Source organism: Ranitomeya variabilis, chromosome 1, assembly GCF_051348905.1.
Source record: "Ranitomeya variabilis isolate aRanVar5 chromosome 1, aRanVar5.hap1, whole genome shotgun sequence".
NCBI lineage: Eukaryota > Metazoa > Chordata > Amphibia > Anura > Dendrobatidae > Ranitomeya > Ranitomeya variabilis.
Window position 1 is genome coordinate 774079844 of NC_135232.1, and position 24959 is coordinate 774104802.

The following is a 24959-nucleotide window of genomic DNA, read 5'->3' on the forward strand; positions in this document are numbered from 1 at the left end:
TAATCATTGAAAAATATTTTATTGTGAAAAAAGAGGTTTGTTGCAGGCAAGTAAGAACGCGCATGTCATTAGGTAGCGAACTAGATCCAAATATAGGGTTGATTCATTTCCAAGGGAAAATCTCAATCTGTTAGGTAGAGAAAAGAAGTTGTATTAACAGTATGAAATAAAACAAACACAAGTAAATTAAAAAATAAATCTATTATATGCATACATTGAAAATTCTCTGTGCAGCATTTTATTCCTGAAACTTTTTTAGAGACTGCTGAAGGGGTTGGCTGGTCCAAACGATAAGTCTGCAGTAACTGCAGACTTATCCCCAGTGCACGCACTGCACTATGGGGATTCAGCAGTTTCTGACCTGGGACCAGAAGGCATGTACGAGTTCTACATTATCCTGGCCAGGGTCCATCTTGTGGGTGTGGCATCACTCAATACATTTGTATAGAGTGAGGCAGTGCCGCGTCTAGTGATGAGGCCGACCAGTGGGCATGGCTAAATTAAGGGCACAGCCTCGCTCCATACAAGTGTGTGGAAGCGAGGCCACGACCACGGGTGTATATTTGTTGCACTGCATAGAGTTGTCACAAAAGGAAAATGAAGCAAAGAAGAGGAAAGGGACACCATCTCCTTCCCCCATACACATGGTTAGTTTAGCAGAGTGCAGGTAGTCTCAGTGGAGAGAATAAAGCAAGTCACTGCCAGACATCTGGAAGTCAGTAGTCACCCTTTCCTGAAAACCTTTAACAGGGTGTGCTCATAAATCCCACATTGGGCTGTGCAGGGTGGACTGGGCAGTAGTGAAGCAAATGCCCCCCCAACAGCTGTATGGTGCCAGATGAGTGATTAACATGGCCGCAGTAAACTTCATACGACCGAGTGTACTGTATGGTGAGGCAGCTGGCAGTAGATAGAAGCCGCGGTCTGCAGCATGAGACACTGATGCACACGGCCCTGAGACATCAGCATGATCACACAGCCGGCACAACATCATTGTCTCGTGCCACCAAGACTCGTCTGCAGAAATTACAACAAAGACTTCACATGTATAGTATATAGGTCCCCACTGTCCCATAGATATAGTAGGATGGCCTCAATATATAAATATATATAGGGGCCATCCTGCTATATCTATGGGACAGTGGAGACCTCCATACTAAATATAGATTATATTTCAAATGTTTGTTGTAATTTTTGCAGACGAGTTGTGGCTGGAGAAGGTATCATGGTGGTCTGGGCCAGATGGAAAAGACAGGAAAAGTGAACAACCCTTATCAGAAAGAACATCAACTGCAAGTTACTATGTGTACTGTAATCACATGTTCTGCAGGACTGGTATCTACCAATATGCAGTTACTGCAAGGTGGCAATATTGCTCTTTACTAGAGTTTTTTTATTTAGTAAAAGCTTAATGTATTTGTCATATAGTAGGTGGTGTATGGTGGCACAATTGGTCTTTGTGTAGCATTATGTAGAGGCAATGGAGATATATGTATTCGATGTGTAGTGGACCCGGTGTAGCTTTGTTTTGGTCTTATAGTAGTTTTGATAATTTTGGTCTTTGCTTTGTTTTTAGTTAGCAACAGTGGTATACTGTAATTATGAATGTATAGTGGCCATTTTAACTTACTAAGGGGTTGTATGGGGAGACATGCACTTTAGGGCTTGGGCCCCTGATTTTAGGATCCGAGCAACACCTCTGCTGTACTGTGCATTTACATGTCAGCGTTTCTGGGGTTGTATGTAAAAACAGCAATAAATAATAGTATATAATATATCACATGATCCTACCAAAATTTTGGAAACAGCTAAAGCAGGAATAAAAACATAACTTTTAATACATAACCATAAGAAATATTTAGAAAAAATGTCTCAAAAAAAAAACGTGTCAATAAAAAAAGTACCACTAGGTATGTCCAATCAGATAGCATAACATACATAGGTTAGTACTAATAAGGTATTTCTGTGAGGGCACTGGCAGTGGTACAGTGTCCTGTCACTTAACCCAAGGAGCCTAGTTTAAAGGTGAAAATGCCATCACACAGTGGCATTTATCAAGTGCCAATACAAATAAACAGGTACCTTGGTTGCATTAATATTAGCAGTCAATCATATAGCGAAAAAGGGGGGGTAAGATCAATTGGAAAAAGATAATACTGGAACAATCTCACCAATTGTCGAGGATAGGAAAGATGGAGCCCCAATTCACTTAGATGGAGAAATTCGTCATAGCACAACCTCAGGAGACAATTCCCTGTCCATCCCTGGGGGGCTAACAATAAATCTCAATCCCCGAGCTCCTGTCCTTACAAGGACAGTCCACATCTACCCCTAGGATATAACAAGCCCTGCACTCTCCCTATTTTCAGGACCCGACGCGTTTCTTTGCAAGCAGGATCATCAGGGGACTATCTTGCATGGGAGATAAAGTGCTTCAGTGCTACAGATAGAGCTGCCACCCTCTATACTACTGCAGAGAGTAGGTTGTATGTAAAAAAGGAAGCTCAGTTATGGTAACCCCATCTAAGCAGTAAGCTTTGTTCTGTTGCTATATCTATGTAATAGAGCTGCATTCTGCTCCCTTATCTTTCAACTCCCATATCTATGTAATAATCTTGGTTCTGTTAGTGTCTATGTAGTCAGCTTGCTTCTGTTGCTGTATCTATGTAGTATATTTAGTAAGCTTGGTTCTGCTACCATAGCTCTATAGTAAGCTTTCAATTCCTGTATCTGTAGTAATCCTGGTTCCATTATTGTGTCTAAGCAGGGGTCTAAGGGATTATGTCTCTCCTTGTGGAGAATGACATACCAGCTCTGACTTGTCAAGGTAAGGAGGCTTATTTGCCGTGCAATGCTCCTCTGGGAAATTTAATATGCAAATTGCCTCTTGAGCGATAAAGAGGACTTAAACTCTATAGCGCCACCAGGCAATGTGTCTATGCATACAGTTTTCTTCTGTTCTGCTCACATATCCATGCAGCAAGCTCTGTTCTGTTACCATATTTATGTACCAGCCTGTTTTCTGTGCTGCTTTAAAGCAGTGGCCAGAGGTAAGCAGGCCAAAGGTGGGCCACCGCAACTCGAGGGCCAATACCTTGTGATTGCCCCCAGGCATAAACGTGCCCCCAATGTGCTAGGAAATGGAGTGGGGAAAACATTAGTATTTTTAGTTTGACTAGAGAGATTTTCCTTGTGGATAACTTCGAGGGATTGTCTGGTCCAAACTGATACGTCTGCAGACTTATGAATTCCCTCAGCCCCACTCTGCTGCAGGGATTCCAGAGCCAGGAACTGAGAGCATGTACGAGTTCTATATGCCAGTGGGGGCAGCATTGCTCCCTACACTTGTATTGTGCAAGGCCATCTAGCTGGCCAGGAGTATGTACAACTCATCTTCTGTTCCCAGGTCTGAAGTCAGTGAATCCCTGCAGCACTGTCCTTGAGGGATTAACAAGTCTGCAGTCAGAGTGACTCAGCTTTGGACCAGACAAACTCCTTTAGATGTTTATTTTTATCGAATACCAATATGCAAAGTGAGAAATCCAAATTATATAGTTTGCTTTGACCATCCAAGCATTAATTCTTTTAATTACACAGTTCTGTGCTTTCTCTCCAAGATGTTTGGAACACCCCTCCTACAGAGTTCATAAAAAAAAAAAAAAAAACCCACACAAACACACCAAACATTTGCTGTATGTTTGGGGTAGTTGACCTGCTGCAGAAGTTAGGGGCCAGATCTCTCAAGGAAATTTAGTGTAGCAGATGAAAGACCTCATGCTTACTTCCCTTTGATATTGGAAGATGTCCAGAAGTGTAATCAGCTCAGATCTCACAGTAACCAATGGGATACATCTAGAGGTTTAAGTTTAGCCAGAAAATATGCTTCTGGAAGAGTTGAGGCTGAAAACATTTGACATTGAAAAAAATCTAAGTGACTCAACCATGCAGAAAAACGGAGGTGCAGAAAAGTGGCTGCAGGTGCTCTGGACAAGTCAAAATGTAAAATATTTGGCTGTAGCAGAAGTCAGTTTGCAGAATATCAGGAGAGTGATTCAATATTCTGTTCAGTAAGTGAGGCATGGAGGAGATTCCTTGGAAGCTTGGGACAGTTTCTACAACTTGAGATCTGGATTTGGTCAAGAAGATTCATGTAGTCTTAAATGCTGAGAAATACACTCATACCATTAAGTAATACCATCAAGAAGGTGGCTGACTGGCTTCAAATTTATTCTGCAGAAGGACACCAAATTTATCAAGAACCATCTTCAGTCAAGGATTCATGAACGTGATATGGCCTCCAGCGTTCTGATGAAGCAATTTTTATTTTGTTTTAATATATTGCAATTATATGGCACTGTACTATTTTAAGAGTATAAACTGATGGGAGCACTTTAAATTGTGTCAGCTTACACGGAGAGGCTTGTGCAACTACTTCTACATCCACAAAGATCTGTGGTTGGTCAGTTGTCAGATGTTTGGAACAATCTCCTTGCTAGAGATCCTTCAAAAACTAAGTACACATAGAAATTATGATTTGATGCAATTTTCAATGCAGAGTTTGGTCACACTAAATATTGATTATATTAGTTCACCCACCTGAAGTTTTGTTGTTAATTGCAAATGTTCAGAAATAAAACCAATCCACCCTCCCTAATTTTCATGACTTAAGGATAAGTCACAAGTATCTTGAGGTGACAACCTATAAACAGATCAGTTTCTAGACACAGCCAGTAAACTATCCAATTGTGGGGAAAGACCACTTTGCCAACAGCCATCTTTCCACATGGTGCAACCTCTAATTACAATCATTGCAGATAGGCAGAGAGAAAGGGGACACTAACCTGTTGGGACAGAGTCCTTGTGCCCTTCACCATCCATGTTTGGTTCTTGGCCATCAGGTTCTTTGCTGTCTGATGCATTCAGTTGCTCTTCATTGGTTGGTGTATCCTCCTATGCAGTGTGGGAAGATATGTTTATTCTAGTGTTGCTTTTATATAGTTCAACATTTTGTTGCACTGCACAGCGTTGTCACTTAGGCCTCTTTCACACTTCAGTTGTTTGGCGTCAGTCTAAATCCGCCATTTTCCTCAAAAAACGGATCCGTTTTTTTTCCCCATAGACTTGCATTAGCGACGGATTGTGACGGATGGTCGTCCGTTCCATCCGTCATGCGACGGATCCGTCAAAATTTGGCGGACGTCATCTAGACATTGACGGTCATTGCAACGTTTTTTGTCTGCGTTGAAATGGCGGATCGCGACAGATACGTCGCGACCGTCATTTCGGCGGATCCGTCGCCCCAATCCGTTTTTTCAATTGCGCATGCTCCAAAAAGTATATACAACCCCCGAGTAACAGATCCGTCAAAAAAACAGTTCCGTTACATCCGTTTTTTCAACTATTGTGACGGATCCGTCATTATGTCGGAAGTGACTGACGCCAAAAAACTGAAGTGTGAAAGAAGCCTTAGATGAAAAAAAAAAAATGCAGCAAAGAAGATAAAAGTGACCACAGACTTTTATCTGCATAGAAAGCCTATTAGTAGTCCATATGTGCCTCCACTGTGCTAGGATATTAATGGAATGGGGAGACCATGAATATTTTTAGCTTGACTTAAGTTTTCCACAAGGAAAAGTCTCAAGGCAATAAGAAGTCAGATGACTTACCTGTGTAGTTTCTTTCAGCACCACACTATTTATCTCTTCTACTTCCAGATGAGTTTCAGTGTTATTTTTCTGCTTGTTTTCTTCACTGTGAGATTCTGAAATACTAGGCTGGGGAAAAGAGAAAAAAAAAAAAAAAAAAAAAAAAAGTAGAAAAAAATTCAACCCATCATCTCTAGAATGCATTTGAGCATCACGTTTTAGATCAGAAGTGATTGATGCTGCAGATTCTACTCATGCAGATGTGTCAAATCAACAACAGCCACAACCTTGAAGCTCACACCAGACAGTTTAGTCAAGTACTAATATCCACACACTTTGTATATACCACTGTTGTAGAAACATGGCCCCATACAATCTTAACCCACTACATTATTATTTTTTTTTAATGAATTGAAGTCTCCCTTGTTGCCATTCTTTGGATACTAAATGCAGGGACAGATATCACTGCAGCAGAATAGAATGGTTTTATTTTTAATGTGCTGCAGACCACCACACAGTACCCCAGGAAATAGTGTGTTATACCCAGGAAGGAAACTTTTATACTAAGATGGAGGCCTGGTTGGGAAACCTCAGGAAGGTGCTTTGTGTGGGACATTACTGGAAGCCCGGTCACATCCTATCCCACCCATCTATTACAGTATGGGGAGCACATGAATATTTTTAGTTTGACTTGAGACTTTTCCTCTTGGATAACTTAAGGCAATGAGAATCCAGATAACTTACTTGTGCAGCTTCCTTCAGCATCATGACACCATTCTTCTCTTCTACTTCCAAATCAGATTCAGTATCATTCTTGGACTTATTCTCTTCACTGTCTGATTCTGAAATACTAGGCTGGAGAGAAAAAAAAAAAAAAAAAGTCAACCAGTTTCTAGAATAGACATTTGAGCATCATGTTGTAGAGCATAAGTGATAGATTCAGCAGATTTTCTGCTCTATTCTACTCAAGATTTTATCAAATCTCATGCAAATTGGGAGACATCACTAGTGAGCTGCTCCAGAACCAGCAGCAATTTCAACTGGATGTACATCCACGTGCACATTCAGCTGAAAATGGAATTTCTGCAGAGGGGACCCGACAGCTCCCTGCAATGCAATACACGTCACAGTCAGGGGCTGGTAGCTGACATCAGCATTCATGCGACGTCATGCGCCATTGTGTACACACACACACACACACACACACACACGTCAGCTGCTGGCCCCTGCGCCCAGTAAAGCGGACACTGTGGCAATGACAGTAGGGTAGTTATTTTTAATATTTTGCAGAACAGGGCACGGTACCCAAGGAATGGGCTCAGGATGAGGTACACTGCCCCTGGAAAAGGCACATTACTGGAAACCCAATTACCTCATGGCATCCTCTCCCACCCCCATTTCATCATTGGACCCCGATAGTGTCATAAATCGATTGGGTGGGAGAAGATGTTATTAGGGCCTTGTAATGAACTAGATGGTGGCCCGATTCCAACGCATCGGGTATTCTAGAATATGTATGTAGTTTATTTATTACGTTTTTAGAATGCTGCAATTTATACACAGGATTTGGCCGGCCAGGCGCGACCAATTAGCGAAGCGTTGTTCAAATTCCACGCCAATTTGCAGCCGGACTGCACCTGTCGCTGACTGTTTGTGGCCGGCCAGGGTGTGACCAGTGAAGCCAGGGCCTGCTCCAGATTTGAGGGCCCCGGGCGAAAGTCTCAGTGGGGCCCCCCCCTCTTTAACACATACCACTATTCATGATGCAGATACAGCAGAGAAATAGCACAGCCCAAGCATCATATAGCAATGTGGGCACCATATCCCTGTTTATATACTCCCCTTCCGGCGGCCCCCGGATCCAGCCCAAGCATTTAGCAACGCTCCGGTCCCAAGAATGCATTGCAGTCTCACGAGATTATGACTTAGTGGTCTCGCGAGACCGCTACATCATCTTGCGAGACCGCAATGCTTGGACTGGAGCGTCACGAGGAGTGGGACAGGCGCCAGATGGGGAAAATAATGATTTTTTATTATTTTTAACATTAGATCTTTTTACTATTGATGCTGCATAGGCAGCATCAATAGTAAAAAGTTGGTCAGACAGGGTTAATAGCAGCGTTAACGGACTGCGTTACACCATGGCATAACGTGGTGTAATGCAGCCATTAACCCTGTGTGAGCGCTGACTGGAGGGGAGTATGGAGGGGGCACAGAGTAGGAAGGGGCAAATTCGCGGCCGGACTGTGCCCGTCGCTGATTGGTCGTGGCCGGCAGGCTGCGACCAATCAGCGACGCGGGATTTCCGTGACAGACAGACGGAAGTGGACCTTAGACGATTAGATAGATGTGGGGGAAGGGGACATAGGACAAAGACTAAGAATATCTGCACATGTTCAGAATAAATGCTTCAGGTTTCTAAAGATGCCAAGCGGTTAAAGAAGCCTGACATGGCAGGTGTTTTTTGCTCTGAAAATGCTCTACAAGTCAATAAAAAGGGACCAAAGACACCTGGGCATCATTGTCAGTTTTGGAAGCAAACACTAAACAAAAGGGAAGTTATGGCCACTGGAACAGAACAGTGAAAAAAAAAAAAGTAAATAAATAACTTTGGCAGGATGGGGTTAAGGTTATGACTGGACAGTACTGTGTACACAGCATCCACCTGAAATAATGCCCCATAAAATGTACTCCATTCCCAACAGTGAAAACATTGATGTGCACATGTTCTGTCTCACCTTTTAACCACTTCAGTATAACGTACAAGCCACTGGTGGCCGAGCCACTGCTGGTGTGAGGGTAAAGCCACCAGCAAAGCAGGTGCAGGAAGACTGCCAGCATTTTCCTGCAGCTGTGTCACCTGGGAAATTTTAGTGGCTGAGATAAAGTCTAAAAGCTCACCATGTGCACATACCCTTGACATCCTTTTCAATAAAGGAACAAAACACAAGACCTCACTTCAAAGTCTCTGAAACCATGCATAGATTATACCTCATATGTAGGATCATCATCTTGGTCTTCATCAGGAAGATCTTCAGACATAAGTGCCACCCAGCTATGCTGCTCTTCCATATCCAAGTCATCCTGCTTTCGTTTGCTGCCTTTCCCATATGGCTTCAAAGGAGACTTCCTGATGTCTAAGCAGCAACACATTTTATCACTATAGTCATCTCAAAAACAAGGATATTAATTTTTGTCATTAATTACCATCAGCAGTGGTCTTCCCTATGCGCTCTTCAGCACGATAACCCAATGCATACTGTATTCTATAGGGAGTAACCAGAAGAATAAGCCTGGTCAAACGCCCAATCCTCTTCTTGCCACTCACAAAACGACGTTTGCTTGGGGATATCTGCTCAGCAGTTCCAATATTCTCTACCTCTTCTAAAAGACCAGTGAACACGGCAATCTGTTTAAGAATTTTAAACTGAGAAAGAAAAAGAAATAAACCCAACATACTCAATTTCGGTGACCATTTACTTAGAAATATTACAGCTCAGAATCCCTTACAGAGCTTTAAATTGCCTGCTAAAACATGAACTGTAGGTTGAGAAGCTTCCTGCATATAATTTTAGCACGAAACTCAAATATATGGTAGACACCTTGTAGTAGTGTTTGGGATTGGGGCTACTGGAAACATACCAATAAATCAGTACAAGATGTTTGACATGCATAGTGACTAAATAGGCAGATCTCATCTTAAGGCTTTTGCCAGCATTTTCTTTCAAGTCAGAGAAAATACTGAAAAATTACTTACTGCCAATTGATTTTTACATCCTCCAAGCGAGGATTGGCATTGTTAGGTCCTGGTGAACGAGAAATGCCTTATCGTGGCTACCAGGTACACATGAATTAGTCAATTTATGTACTAAACTCAATTTTTCATATTTCTAGTGCAATTCAATTTTCATGTTTGCAAGTTTTGGCTCTACAGTGTGCTGCCTTAGGCTACTTTCACACCAACTTTTTGCCGATTTGGCAAGTTTGTAAAAAAAAATGGATCCGTTGCAGATTGTGAAAAACTGATGTAACGGATCCATTTAGTATGATTGTATGGAGATTGCATAGCAAACCGGATTCATTATTTCACATGTCAGTTTATCACTGGAACCGTCGCTCGGTGGATTTTTTTTAAGACGGATGAGACGTGTGGCCATCAAGCGCTAATACAAATGAGAAAGAAAAAAGCAAGCAAACAAAAAAAAAAAAAAAAAAAAAAAAGGGGAGTCAGTCGCCGGATTCCATCATTTGACAGATCCGGCGCCATTGGCTTCCATTCCAGCAAACGATGGATGGCGACGGATCCGTCTTTTTTTTTTTTGTCTGACTATGCTTTCTGCCCAGTGATATGGCAGGACTTTCTCAGATTCAGTTATGCTTGACAGACCACATCACACCAGCAGGAAAACAAAGGCCAAAAGAGGCCACTGGTCCTCTTAGTTTTAACAGTTTTAAGACAGACATGAGTCAAAAGCAAATATCACTTAAAATCCACATAGCATTTTCACATAATGTTGAAGGTAGCCTAAACCTGGTTTCCTTACCACATATTTGAGAGGCCAGATATGTGTAATTCTTGAAATGAGTGACTTCATGTATCCACAATTTTCAGCTGGCATAATGCTCTTTACCTGTGGAAAATTAGTGTTAGACCATGAGGAAACATCAGGCAACTTATGCAATTACAGAGACCAATGTATACCCGATTGGAGGTGAAGGAATGCCCTGGTCTCAGCAAATAAAAACATGGAAAGTTTGTGGTCCACATTTGTGCTGCAAGTTTGTGAAGAAACAACTCTACTTGTTTCGACATGTAACCCACGTCTTCAGGGAGTAACAAACATTTATATATAACCAGGTTTATATAGAGGCGAGGTCTGAAATAGGTTAAAGAAAAAAAAAAACAAAAAAAAAAAACCCAAAAAAACCCAAAACACATGACTGGTGTGCATACCTTATGAACTGCACGGAAATTACAACCTTTACTACAAAAAGATGCCAGATTACAATCCATTTTTCAAGACCCCCACTAATGTTTTAGGCAGCTCCCAGATTTAAGCAGCATCATTATCAGAAGCTCCCTGCCCTCTCCAAGAGCTGCAGGAACCCTTCCTTGCAACCAGAGGGAGGAAAAAAAAAAAAAAGTGTAAGACTTGTCCATTTATAATGACCAGACGAGATAAAGATCCCAACTCACATCAGGACTACAAGATGCCAGGTACGTTCAGCTGCATCATCTATTGTGGTGTATTTAATTATTTGTACTAAATGTCCAGCTGGTGGGGGTCCATGTGGCAAAAACTTAGAACAAGGATGAATTCTCATCGCCACACAATGAAAAAAAAAAAAAAAAAAAAAAAAAAAAGAATGGACCTAACGGTAGCAAAACAATTTTGTTTCCCTGATCATATCCTGGACATGAAGTTACTTGTTTTAAAGGTAATTTCAAATCTCAGAGACAGAAGAGTATGGGAATATAAACTGATGACGGCCTTTGACATACAGTGCAGGAATGAATGTTTCCCCCCGCCCCCACCCCGGGTTAGTCAACATGGCAAACTTATCACCACGTCATCAACAATTCGCACCAAACTATAGGGCACACCAAAAGAGTGATGGGGGGGGGGGGGGGAAATAGGGAGAATGAAAACACCTTAGGGAGGGACCACTGCCTGCAGCACCCTTACACCAAAGGTTAGATCAGTCGAGAAGAACAGATTCAGTCGGTAGTGTTTAAAAGGTAGCAGCCTTACATATCTGATCAAAATTGATACTTCTGCCTTTTCTGCCCAGGAAGTAGCAACGGCTCTGGTGGCGTGAGCCTTTTGGCTTCAGGAACCAGAGCGCCACACCAAGCATAGGACAAGCTAATGGCTTCCCTGATCCATCTGGCAATGGGACCTTTGGATACCCTGTACGCCCTTCTGCTACCCTGGAAGGCTACAAATAGGAACTGATATTTCCTCCATTGACTAGTCATGGACCTGTATTGTAACAAGGACCTCATGTCTAAAGTGTGGATTTTTTCCTCCCCTGCATCTCTAGGGTTATCAGAGTGAGGGCAATGTGATCCTGGCTCCTATGGAACTTGAGAACTACCTTGGGGAGATAGGATCTGGTCTTATCACCACCCTGTCCTCAAACACCTGTGTATGGGGGTGCATATAGACGGGGCTTGTATGTCACTCACCCTACGGGCTGAGGTTAATGCCTCTAGTAACACTGTTTTAAGTGAGGAATTTTGCTGACAACTCCTGTAAGGGCTCAAATGGATTCCTATTTAGTGCCTCTAAATCTAGGTTCAGGTCCCATGAAGGAATTACTGGTCTAAATCTACTACAGGATTTAATGAAATGGGACACCCACCTATTTGATGCTAGGTTGCAATTATACAAGGCATCCAAGGCCGCCACCGGTTTCCAACTAGTTGCAATCCCACCTGTAAAAATTTGAGAATAGCTCCTAACGGAGCATCATCCCCAAAAAAATTGCCCTAGAAACTCCAGGAACTTCTTCCATGATCTACCATAGATTTTTGATGTAATTAGATTCCTGCTCTTCAACAGGGTGGAGACTAGCACTGGTGAGAATCCCTTACTAATTAGTAACACCCTCAAATACCATGCTGCCAGATGGAAGCCTCTCACTTGAAAGTGGTATACTGGTCCCTGGGTAAGTAGGTCTTGAATCTCTGGTAGAATCCATGGATCGGACATCCACCTTAGAAGAGAGAACCATGGTCTTTTCAGCCAAAATGGAGCAATGAGAATTACCTCTGCCTGATCCCCTCTGATCCCACTACTGCTGGAATCAATGCTATTGGGGAAGGGGGGGGGGGTTGGAGGGGGCGACGACACGTAGGCCAGGCTGAACTTTCAAGGTATCTGAAGGGCATCTACCACAGCTGGTTTTTGCTTGGATCTAATTAGCAGAATTTCTTCACTTTCCTGTTGTGCAGAGTGGCAGACAGATCTCTCTGGCCTGCCCCAAGCCTGCACCATTTGTTGGAATGCTCAAGGGTTTAGAGACCATTCTCCCTGCCTTAGTTTCCCCATAAGGGAATGGGACCTAGTTTTCCCTTGGTAGTTGATATAAGCTACCACTGCACGATTGTCTGATATGACTGGAATGGCACCCCAAAGGACAGGGAGATAAGGTCTTTAGGCCTTTTCTACAGCACCTTTACATTTGAAACCTGATCAGTTTCTAGAGACCAGGTTCCCTGTAATGAGAGGGACCTTAGATGTGCTCCCCATCACATACCACTTGCATATGTCATGATCACATTCTACACTGGCCTCAACCATTGTATCCCCTGATGCCAAATGCTCCCTTACAGACCACCAGGTCAGGGAATATTACCCCTAAGGAAAGGAGTATATTCTGTGCCAACAGGACCTCCCACTGCAGTTGTCTTAGATTAAATTGTGCCCAACCTACAGCAGGTACACAGGATGCTAGAAATACTAGCAGGGACATCGCCTTCCTCAGTGTCATTACAGGCTGCTGTATTGCTGACAGTACCAGACCCATTATTTTGAGTTTTGTTCTGGTAGGAGGCAGAGCTGGCACTTGGAGTCCAGAACCAGCCTGAGGAAGGATTGCACTTTCTCCAGTGCTATCCTTGACTTGTGGCCATTTACCACCCAACCTAGTTCCTTTAGGGTCAGTCACGTTCACTTGATTTACACAGTGACCTTCCAACTATAAGGAAGTCGTCCAGGTACAGGATGATAACTATGTCCCGAGAATGAAGGAAGGACCACCTCAGACATTACCTTGGTAAACATCCTTGGAGCTATAGACAGACTGAATGGGAGGGCTGGGTACTGGTAGTGCCCAACCTGTCCGTGGACATACAGAGCTACCCTTAGGTACTTTTGATGGTCCCCAAGGGATTGGGATGTGTTAATAGGCATCTTTCAATGCCATGAAGCAGTCCAGGAACAACATCTTTATAGCCATGCTTACCGACTCCATCTTGGAGTAATTCACAACCCACTGGTTGAGCTTCCTTGAGTTGACTGGTTCTCAGATAACCATCTGGCTTTTGTATAAAAGAGGGGGGAATAAAATCCCCCTTCCTCTTCCCTCTGGACTTCTTTTAGAACCAGCTTTTGCACCAGTCCCAAAACCTCTGCCTCCAAGGCTAGTTCTCCTGGAGACTTCCTGCGGGGTGTGAATACAAAAGTCTGTTGGGATGGATAGATGAAGTCTATCCTTAGGCTGTTCCTGATGATATTGGGTACCCAATGACTGGAGAGATGTACACCCAGGCAGGGGAGAAAGCCTCCCCCCATACCTCTAACCTGATGTCATTGGGAGGGCTTTTTTGATGATGTAGAGGGTCCCTAAACGTGTAAACAGACCCCTTTCTGTCTTTGAAGTCCCAGCTCTTCTCCCCAGGGAGACGACGACCTCTTAAATTTCCTCCTCCGAAAAGAAGGTTTCCTGGTCTCCCCTGAGAAATGAGGAAACCCTTTTTATCCCCTGCCTTCTCCAAGATGTCCTCCAGCTTCTGATCAAAGAAAAACTGACCGTCACATGGGATGGAACAGTCTATTCTTTGAAGGCTGATCACTTTTTTTTTTTTCTTTTTTTTTTTTAGCCATAAGGCGCATCTAGCTGCATTAGATTGGAAGGCCTCTCACAGAATCTACTGAGGAGTTTGCTAGGAAGGCTGCTGCCCCTTGCACCAGAGTCATATTGGCCAAGATATCATCCCTTGGAGGAACAGCTGAGGAGTAGGGTTCCGTCTGTTGTAGCCAGACCATAAGAGCGGGCAGTACACATCCTGGCTACCACTGATTTCAGACCCCCTGCAGCTGCCTCCCAGGTGTGCCTCAGGAACCCATCTGTTTTCTTGTCTAAGGGTACTGTCACACAGTACCATTTTGATCGCTACGACGGTACGATTCGTGACGTTCTAGCGATATCGTTACGATATCGCAGTGTCTGACACGCAGCAGCGATCAGGGATCCTGCTGAGAATCGTACGTCGTAGCAGATCGTTTGGAACTTTCTTTCGTCGCTTGATCACCCGCTGACATCGCTGGATCGTTGTGTGTGACAGCGATCCAGCGATGTGTTCGCTTGTAACCAGGGTAAACATCGGGTAACTAAGCGCAGGGCCGCGCTTAGTAACCCGATGTTTACCGTGGTTACCAGCGTAAACGTAAAAAAACAAACAGTACATACTCACATTCCGGTGTCTGTCCCCGGCGTCTCAGCTTCTCTGCAGTGTGAGCGCCGGCCAGCCAGAAAGCGAGCACAGCGGTGACGTCTGACGTCACCGCTCTGCTTTCCGGCTATGGCGCTTACACAGTGGAGAGAAGCAGAACGCCGGGGACAGACACCGGAATGTGAGTATGTACTGTTTGTTTTTTTTACGTTTACGCTGGTAACCAGAGTAAACATCGGGTTACTAAGCGCAGCCCTGCGCTTAGTTACCCGATGTTTACCCTGGTTACTGGGGACTTCGGCATCGCTCCAGCGCCGTGATTGCAACGTGTGACCGCAGTCTACGACGCTGGAGCGATAATCATACGATCGCTGCGACGTCACGGATCGTGCCGTCGTAGCGATTAAAATGGTACTGTGTGACGGTACCCTAAGGGGTCATTTCCACTTGAGAAAAACAGACGAGTGCAATCCGATAAAAAAACCAAACTCTTCTAGCTGCTGATTTCAGCACAAGGGTCCATGTCAGGACAGGAAACCCAACAGAAGCGAGGGAGAGGTGCCACCTTTTTATTTTCAGTAGGTTTTCTGTTCTGGGTGGATCCCTCTCAGATGTGCCATCATGGGTGAAGGGAAAAATTAAAAAAAATTTTTCCTCCTCCAATTTAAAGAGTCCCCTAGTCTGTTTCAGCAGGCTCCACAATCATGGGGGAAGTCTGCCGACTTGACAGATATCCATTCAAGCAGCCGACAAGCTTTTTGGAGATGGAAATTTAATTCTCCAGCAGGACTTGCCACCTGTCCACACTGCCAAAAGTACTAATACCTAGTTTAAAAACAGTATCACTGTGCTTGATTGGCCAGCAAACTTGCATGACCTTAGCCCCCCATAGATTCTTCATGAGTATTGTCAAGAGGAAGATGAGAGACCACACCCAATGTAGATTAGCTAAAGGCTGCCAAAGCAACCTGGGCTTCCATAGCTCCTCAGCAGTGCCACAGGCTGATCGCCTCCATGCCATATTGATACAGTAATTGATGCAAGAGGAGCCCCGACCAAATATTGAGTGCATTTACTGAACATACATTTCAGTAGGCCAACATTTCAGATGATAATTTTTCCAATCTGGTGATATATAGTATTCTAATTTACTGAGATAATGACTTGGGCTTTCATTGGCTGTAAGCCATAATCATCAACATTAACAGAAATAAAAACCACTTGAAATAGATGTTTGTAATGACTATATAATATAAGAGTTTCACATTTTGTATTAAAAAAAATTAAACAGATATTCTAATTTTGTGAAAAGCACCAGATTCCAGACAAACCTGGAACTAAAATTATTTTTCACAAACACTGAGGTGTGAAGAAATTGATTAAGGTCATTAGTTCATGAGGCTACTAGTGGTGTGCAAACAAAAGATGGATAGGATTTTAGTTCTTTATGACCATGCTGTACAGAGTTTAATATGAACTTCCAGTTCTTCATTTAGCCAGTTGCTCGTCTGTGTAAAGTGTATACAAAAAGAGTCTAGATCCTAGATGCAAGTTGCTCTAGTTACCAATTTAGGCAGCAAGGAGCTATATTGAGGGAGCAGAGCTTTGCTACAACTGCAGCTTGTATAGGGGCCGACGATGCCCCCCTCCCCATGGCAAGATTGCCCTCATTGTGTGGTGCATCTAGATTTTCTGGCACCAGGGGCAAGAATTTATTTTGCACCCCCCCCCTTCAAAGGACATGTGCGATTTGTACAATTAGTCATGTACAACATTACCTGTCTCGATGTATATCGGACTGTACTGGAATGACATCCGAGTGCAGTCTGATGTTTCACATGCATCCATAGACTTGTGTGAGTGAGCCAAGTGTTGGTGACAATTGCAGCATGCAGTGATTGTTCCCTCATGCTGAATTGACATGACAAAATAATCGCAGATCAGAGCTACTCGATAAGAACAACACTGGTCCAAGTGCTATACGATGTTTTATTACATAGCACTCAGCTGTGTTACACACTAGTTTGACCACAGCCTTAGGGCTGTCCCACACGTCCAGATAATTCCGGTACCGGAATTAATCGGTACCGGAGTTATCCGTGTCCGTGAGCTCACGTAGGCCATACGTGCGGCACACGTGTGCCGAGTGGGTACCACACGGAGCGTGTGGTACCCACGTGTGTGGTACACTGCATCGTGCTGAAGCTGCGATTCATATCTTCTGTGCAGCAGCGTTTGCTGCATAGAAGATATGAATAATAGTGTTTAAAAGAAAGATATACGTGTCCGCCGCCCTCCCACCCCCTGTGCGCCCCCCCGCTGTTCTGAAAATACTCACCCGCTTCCCTCGTTGGCTGTCGGTGCTTCCTGGTCTGACTGCGCCTTCTACTGTATGCGGTCACGTGGGGCCGCTCATTTACAGTCATAAATAGGCGGCTCCACCCCTATGGGAGGTGGAGCCACCTATTCATGACTATAATCGACGGCCCCACGTGACCGCATACAGTAGAAGGGGCGGCCAGCACAGAACACTGCGAGGGACGCGGGTGAGTATTTTCAGAACAGCGGGGGGGGGGGGGGGGGCGCACAGGGGGTGGTAGGGTGGCGGACAGATAGATCTTTCTTTTAAACACTATTATTCATATCTTCTATGCAGCATGCTGCTGCATGGAAGATATGAATGGCGGCTTCAGCACCATGTGGGGGGGGGGGGACGGCGCTTACTGTAGCGCTGTCTCCTGCATGCCACAGGGACTGCACACGGAAACCGTGCGCTCCCACAAACACTGACATGTCTCAGTGTTTGGCACATGGAGACACGGTCCGCAAAAAATCAATGACATCTGCACAGATGCATTGATTTTTATGGGTCTACGTGTGTCAGTGGCTCCGGTACGTGAGGAAACGGTCACCTCACGTACCGGAGCCACTGACGTGTGAAACTGGCCTTAGAGCAATAAATAAGACTGTTGTAATACTGGACCATTTGTGACTGTTATATTGTCTTGTTAAATGCACCTCACATCTTGTGACACACAGGTGCACAAAGATATTATATATCAAATGCCAGGGCTGAATTTTAGTCCCAGTCCCCCATGGCTGATACACAGTATGTATGGGGTAAAGCTACCTATGTCAGGATTGGTCTGGAGCCTACTTTTGTAGCCCCACAGGCTGACATTAAGACTTCCTGTTTACACAAACTCATGTGCCAGCTGGTTAGGAGTTTCTGGTAATGTGGGCCAGGAGAGGACCAATAACTAGGAAAGGTGGTCATTAAGTATTTTAATGCACTTACAAATGACTACATACATGATGAAGAGGGACACAATAAAAGCTGATTAGACATCTTCAGTGGAAAGATGTTGCCATTCTAGTAACATTACAACATTCTTTAAACTATTAACTCCTGTACATTTTTCGATAAGGAATGTATGTGGCAGCATCAGGACCTGAGCCTGCTTAGTATCAGGCAGCTGCATGTTCTAGTTAGCATCTGCACCCAGATTATTAGGAATTGGAAAATCTTTTAGCAGCACACAGACTGTGTCCCCTTTTTGGTGTATCTATATCTGTATCTTCCACTGCACAAAAAAAAAAAAAAGCCTGTTTAGTGTACATGATTGTGACATTACAAAAGCGCCATTTACTAACAAGGCAATTATACCCTGCCACGATGGCAACATGGGTTTTGAGACTGATATATGTTCAGAGCGCTGTCTGCAATGACAGACTGTTATGTCCGGTATAGACCGATACATTGGGACACTGACAGTATTGGAGACACGCTGTAGCGTTCAGGGAGTCCCAGCCAGTGACCTGAAAGAGCAGCACATGGGAGCAAGCGGCATGAAACATCTCTGAAGTACGGGTGCCTGTGGGGACATACTTCTCCCTTACACACGTCAAAATAAAACCCTCTTCATTCCCCTCTGATAAGCAACTAGGAGTGTAGCTCCATACTGTGCTAAATGTATGGAAACCCCTCCAATATCACTGGATAAATTCATGTAGTACTGTACAAGAGTTTAACTTATAAATTGCTTACTTTATTATAAATTAATGAAAAGAAAATGTATAAAATGGAAAAGGAATCATCAATAGTGGATAATTTCAATGGAAAGCAAAATAGTTCAATATCATAATTCAAACCTTTGTGAGCCAAAGTATTGAGATTAAAAAGTCCACTTGGATTCAATACAAGACATGAATATAATTCCCACCCCGACAATTTTTAGGAACTTTTGTTTCTGCATTTTTGTGCTGGGATTCTCACAATAGTGTATAGACACCAATTTTCCTAGTCTAGATTTTAAAAACCTGACTTTAATCCCAAGAGCTTACCTTTGAGTGGGATCAACTGTAGTAATTGCTCATTTACCTAATGACAGGCGTAAAGATGGCCATACAGCTATATCGGCTAGTGTTATATGCCACCCAATCACAAATTAAGGATTACATTGGTCCGAAAACTTTACCAGGTTTGCAGAATCTGTAAATATTTTAGACATGTAACTAAGCACCAATTTATGGTCTGTATCAGGTGACCATTTTACTCAAACTGTACCTGTGTATTTAATATGCAAATTGCCTCTTCAGAGAGAAGAGAAAAAAAAGAAAAAAGGGAGGACTTGAACTCTATAGCGACACCTGTTGGAAGTAGCGATCCTACAAGTCAGAGTCAACCCTTTAGCAAGTCTAATATGACTTGGGCAATTCGCATATTAAATTTCCCAGTGGAGCATTGAATAGCGAATAAGGCTCCTTACTTTGAGGCTATGTGCACGCGTTGCGGATTTGACTGGAATTTTCTGTGCAGATTCTGTATTTCTTGGCAGAAAACACGTCAGAATCTGCGCCTTTGTGGTTTGTGCGTTTTGCTGCAGATTTCTTCTTTTTTTCCCCTGCAGATTTCTATTATTGAATGGGTGCAGAAATGCTGAAGATCAGCAAAAAGAATTGACATGCTCCTTTTTTGAATCCGCTGCATTTTCCATGCAGATTTTTCCGCACCATTAGCACAGCATTTTTTTGCCATTGATTTACATTGTACTGTAAATCACATGCAAATCTGCAGCGTTTCTGCCCGGAAAAAAAAATGTTGCAAATCTGCAGGAAATCTGCAACATGTGCACATACCCTGACAAGCCAGAGCTGGTATGTCACTCTCCACAAGGAGAAACCTAAGGGTGTTTGCACGGTCAGGAAACGCTGCACGTTTGTCGCTACGTAGAGCCACAGCGCCCAGATGTTACAGCATAGTGGAGGGGATTTCATGAAGTCCCGTCTCCACTATGCGGTAAAAGGCGCAGGCGGTAGACCCACGTAAACGGACATGCGGCGCATCTTTTCAGAAAGCAGCATGTGTTTACAATGCGGCGACGCTCCGTCGCCGCACCATTAATTTCCCATAGACTAATGATTAGTCACATGCGTAATAACTACATAAACGCAGCTTACTACACATGCAAACTACTTTAAATAAGGTCTTACCTTTCACTGCCAGAAGTCCGCATCCACTGCAGTTCTTGCGATAACTTAGCTTACCGCGAGAACTGCCATGCACGTGACCGGCGGTCATCTCCGGTCACTAGGCTGGTTCTCATGGTCAGCTTACCACGAGAGCTAGCGTGTAGGTGATCAGCAGAGAGTTCTCTCCAAGCTCTGCTATGTCTGGATGTCAGGCATTCAGATGTAGCAGAGCTGGACTCATCATGAGACACTCGTTATTAAAAACTGCGTCGGAACAGGGAGTATACTGTTGGTTTATTATTTATTTATTTCAGACAAATCGATAGCTTTGCTTGGATTACCAATGTAATAAAGATAGCAAAACTGTGGTGTTTTATATTAAAATACTTTATTCTACATATGTGTTTTATTAACCCTTTACCAACTATAGGACTAGTAATGGTAGGTATCTTATTGACGCCTCTCCATTACTAAGCCGGCTTAATGTCACCTTACAAAGGTGACATTAACCCCCTTATTACCCCATAATGCCACTGCTACAGGGCAGTGGGAAGAGAGGCTAAGCGCCAGAATTGGACATTTCTGGGGCATCTGGTATTTGTAGCTGGGCCAGCCCCCCAATATCCGTGGCCCCTCTAGGCTATAAATATCAGTCCGCAGCTGTCTGCATAGTCTTTCTGGCTATAAATTATAGGGGGACCCCCACATCTTTTTTTTGGGGGGTCCCCCTATTTTAATAGGCAGTAAAGGCTAAATAAACTGCTGCAGGCTGATATTCAATATTCATAGCCTGGGACACTCCATGGGTATTAACCCCTTCCCAGGCTATAAACATCAGCCTCCAGTCGCTGGCTTTCCCTCTCTGGTGCAAAAAAAAAAAAAGAAGAGAAACTCACATGAGTCTCGCATCTTAATACCCGGTACTGCCACCATCACTCGGGACCGGAGTGTGCGGCTGCATGTATTTCTATGCAGCTGAAAGCTCCGGTCCGAGTGCCGGTGGCAGTGCCAGGTATTTAGGTGAGAGACTCGTGTGACTTTCTCACATGTGTGATCCCAGCCTAATTCTTCATGTACCATTTTATTACTAAACATCGGGCTTTGTATTGACTATACATTATTCTTCAATGGAGTATTTAAGAGAAGAGGTTGGACAAGGAGACTACATTACAATTCTTTTTTTTTGTATATCTTTATTTAGCTTACAAAACATACCATTCCGCATCAAAAATGCAGGTGACCCACCAGTGACCTCAGATGCAGATTTTACCTGCGTCAAATCCGGAGCCATTCCTGACCATGGAAACATACCCTTACCCCTTAGACCCGTGTATTTAGGCTGGTTTCACACTTGCGTTTTTTTTTTAAAACGCTGCAGATCAAAACGCATGTGGTGAAAAAATGCATGTAAACACGGCAAAACGCCGTGTTTTTTAGACGCATGCGTTTTTGCATGCAGAAAAAAGCGCAGTGTTTTCATGCGTTTGCGGTTTTTAAACGCATGCTGAAGTGTGTGACAGCTGCCAATCATCAAAATCAACTAGAAAACCCACTAAAAACAGAAATAGCTAGGGTTTTCTTGTTTTTTCTTGTGTTTTTCTATAAAAACGCATGCGTTTTAACGCAAGCAAACGCATGTGCTTAAAAACGCATGCGTTTACATAGACAGCAATGCATTTTGCCGCGAATAAACGCATGCGTTTTTCTGCGGCAAAAAAACGCTGCTAGAAATTACTACAGGTTGCATTTCTGCAAATGAACGCACGCGTCAAAAAACGCATGCGTTGCTGAAAACGCGTCAAAACGCATGCTAAAAAACGCATGCGTTTTTAATGTTAAGTATAGGAAAAAAAAAACACATGCGTTTTTTAGCGCTAAAACGCTGCAGATCAAAACGCAAGTGTGAAACCAGCCTCAGTCCTCCTTGCTCTTTAGTCTCACACAGCTCTGCCAGCCACTAGAGGGCGCACCCAACCCTACTGGTTTTTGATTTACAGCATTAATACACGTTACCAGGGAGTATCAAGAATAGGACAAACATTTAATAAGGCATTTTAGACAGTAGTAAAATGTTACTCATGTTCTGTAGCTTGTGGAATTTTTAGTTTTAGGGCATATTCAATTTTTTTTAAGTAAATTCACTTACAATACACAGTAATGAGCACTAGTACAGCACAATTAAAGCTAGAACAGCGGCCAATTTACCAAGCTATGTTAACCAGAAATTCATTTTAGATCACACAAACACTTTGCTAGCCAGCACAGTGCAAGACTATCTAGTGAGTCTATGCTTGCTGGAGTGAAAAATCATACTAATCATCTGAGTGGTTGGTTCCTTATGGATGACATTCTGGAAGTCACATTCTTTGACACATGACTGTCCATATATTGGTACAAATAACCCATGGTGTATGGAGGAGTGAGATTACAGGCTGCAAGGCACATTTGCTATATCAGGACTCGGAGCAAGATTAGCAATAGACAGATTTTAAAGGAAGCCTGTCACCTCTAAAACATTATTTGCCTGCAGACATAGTGACAATCTGCAGTTAAGGGTATGTGCACACGTTGCGGATTTCATGGGGATCAACAGCGGTTTTTGCGGTGCAGAAATGCTGCAGATCCGCAGGTGATTTACAGTACAATGATGTACTAATGGTGCGGAAACGCTGTGGATTCAAAGAAGCAGCATGTCACTTTTTTGCAGATCTGCAGTGTTTTTGTACCTATACCATTATAGAAATCCGCAGGGGGGGGAAAAAAAGCGTGTGCACAGACTAAATACCGTTCACCAGGTTTAGCATGGCTTTCTGGCCACATTATGTGGTAGTTTTAGGGCATAGTAAAAAAAAAAAAAAAAAAAAAAAAAATATAAAATTTTACAAATATTTTAGTTTCTCATCTTTATTTGTCCAAGTCATGCCGGGGAGAACAAAAAAGATAAATAAAAAAAAAGGCTGCAGCCTCTTCTAAAGATACACGTTTCACAGAATGCATGATGTTATAATAAACAGCCATGATCACTGCAACTACTTTACAGCAGAGCTGAGTGACTGTAAACACCTCCAGCTTTCATTTCACAGCAGTCAGTGTTGAGAGTTTAGGGGGTAAGAGCGTGTAGGGGGAGGGAAGGAAGCACACAGGTGTTTGTAATTAAGCGCACCACAGAAGAAGCTCTGGGAATGCCAGTCATCTATTAAAGTTTAGGCTGTCACAACATGAGAAATTGAAAACTTAAAGCCATTTTAGTCAGCCCTGAATTCACTATTCCATGATGCAGCCGGGTTAACATGCGTAAATTGGTGAAAGGTCCCCCCCCCCCCAAAAAAAAAAAAAAAGTTAGAAAGCATGTTAGGCTGGCTTACTGGAAGCATGGTTACAGGGAGATAATGCAATTATACACTCCCTGCAATTACAGGCTCATTGTCAGTACTTGATTCACAGGTTGCTCATGGGGCTCCTGACCTGAGCTCTGGCTCATAGGTATATTTGAGGCAGTGACGTTCAGGTCAGGAGGCCCAGAGGAGGCTTCATTGTGCTGGCCAAATTTCCTCAAAAGGAAGTTAGACTTGGGTCTAGGTGTAAAGCACACATACATGAATAGCAGACTTCTGAATGAGACCTAACAAGTCATTTCCCATCTACCACCTACAAAGCCTAATCAAAATGTAAATATGGTTAAAGTAGTCAGACCCATAGTACATGAAGGCACCCTTGCCCATCAAACATTGGCAGTTACCCGCTGCCTCTGGGTACTTACCGGCGCAGCAGCACGACTCTGATCATTCCCAGTCTCACCCATTGCACTGCCTGGGATACACACACCCAGCTACCCCTGACCTTACCACTAGAAAACTAAAATAAAATAAACAAGCAATGTGGCTAGGGGGCCACATGTGCTTTAAATGAATGTTGCATCATTACCTAATTACATCCATTAACCCCTTCCTATACAAAAGCTTTTACCATTCACTAGTATACAAATATTTGGCCTTGTTCTCACATGTAAAAAAACACAGATTTTTTTTGCTGCTGATTTTATTTCTGCTAATATCTGCACAAAAATATTCAAAAGCAATCTGCTCTGTATATTTGAAGTATTTTTTCTGCGGTTTTCATATTTTAATGATGAGATTTTGGAGCAGACTTGAAATAGCATTTTTATTGCATTTTTCTTTTGAGAAACCCTAGGATTAAAAAATGCACCGTTCAACTCGTTCAACTGTGTCTTCCATCGCACTATTGGCATGAGTTTTCATAAAAGCGCAGCCACTCTGCACAAAAAAAGCAGATATAAAGCCGCATTTTTGCTATGCAGTGCAGTGTGTGTGGGGGGGGCTTTACTGCTTGGTCAGCTATTTAAATTTTGCACTAAGCACTTTTATATCCATCTGATTTTTTCAATCCTGTGATATATTAATCATGGACTTTTTCTTACTACATATGTTTTACTTAATCATATAGTTATAAAAAATCTTTTTGAGCACTGGCACTTTATTAATCCATAAACCACATTGTTTAATATTTACAGATAGATATGGTATGTGCGTTATTCATGAATTTATGTGGCTATAACACCTCTATATAGTAAGGCCGGTTTCACACGTCAGTGGCTCCGGTACGTGAGGTGACAGTTTCCTCACGTACCGGAGCCACTGACA

At 43.2% G+C, this 24959-nt stretch overlaps 1 protein-coding gene across 1 annotated transcript; it reads right to left on the reverse strand.

Moving 5' to 3' along the window:
• Positions 1-24181, reverse strand: LOC143767199 (uncharacterized). Its single transcript, XM_077255368.1, has 8 exons — positions 24059-24181; positions 10190-10276; positions 8853-9072; positions 8637-8782; positions 6390-6500; positions 5667-5774; positions 4842-4950; positions 1-127 (listed from the first exon to the last, which is right to left on the reverse strand). Exons 1-8 carry the CDS (start codon positions 24098-24100, stop codon positions 123-125), a joined length of 828 nt encoding a protein of 275 aa, XP_077111483.1. The 5' UTR covers positions 24101-24181; the 3' UTR covers positions 1-122.
• Between the last annotated feature and the right edge of the window lie 778 nt (positions 24182-24959).

What these genes read in the sequence shown, in the direction of transcription:
- LOC143767199 (XM_077255368.1), bottom strand. Translation starts at nt 24,100, where the DNA reads ATGGGTGAGACTGGGAATGATCAGAGTCGTGCTGCTGCGCCG. An exon ending in AGGGAAGACCACTGCTGATG is followed by an intron (nt 8,783 to 8,852) that starts GTAATTAATGAC and finishes GTTGCTGCTTAG; the next exon opens with ACATCAGGAAGTCTCCTTTG. An exon ending in TGCTGAAGGAAGCTGCACAA is followed by an intron (nt 5,775 to 6,389) that starts GTAAGTTATCTG and finishes TCTTTTCCCCAG; the next exon opens with CCTAGTATTTCAGAATCTCA.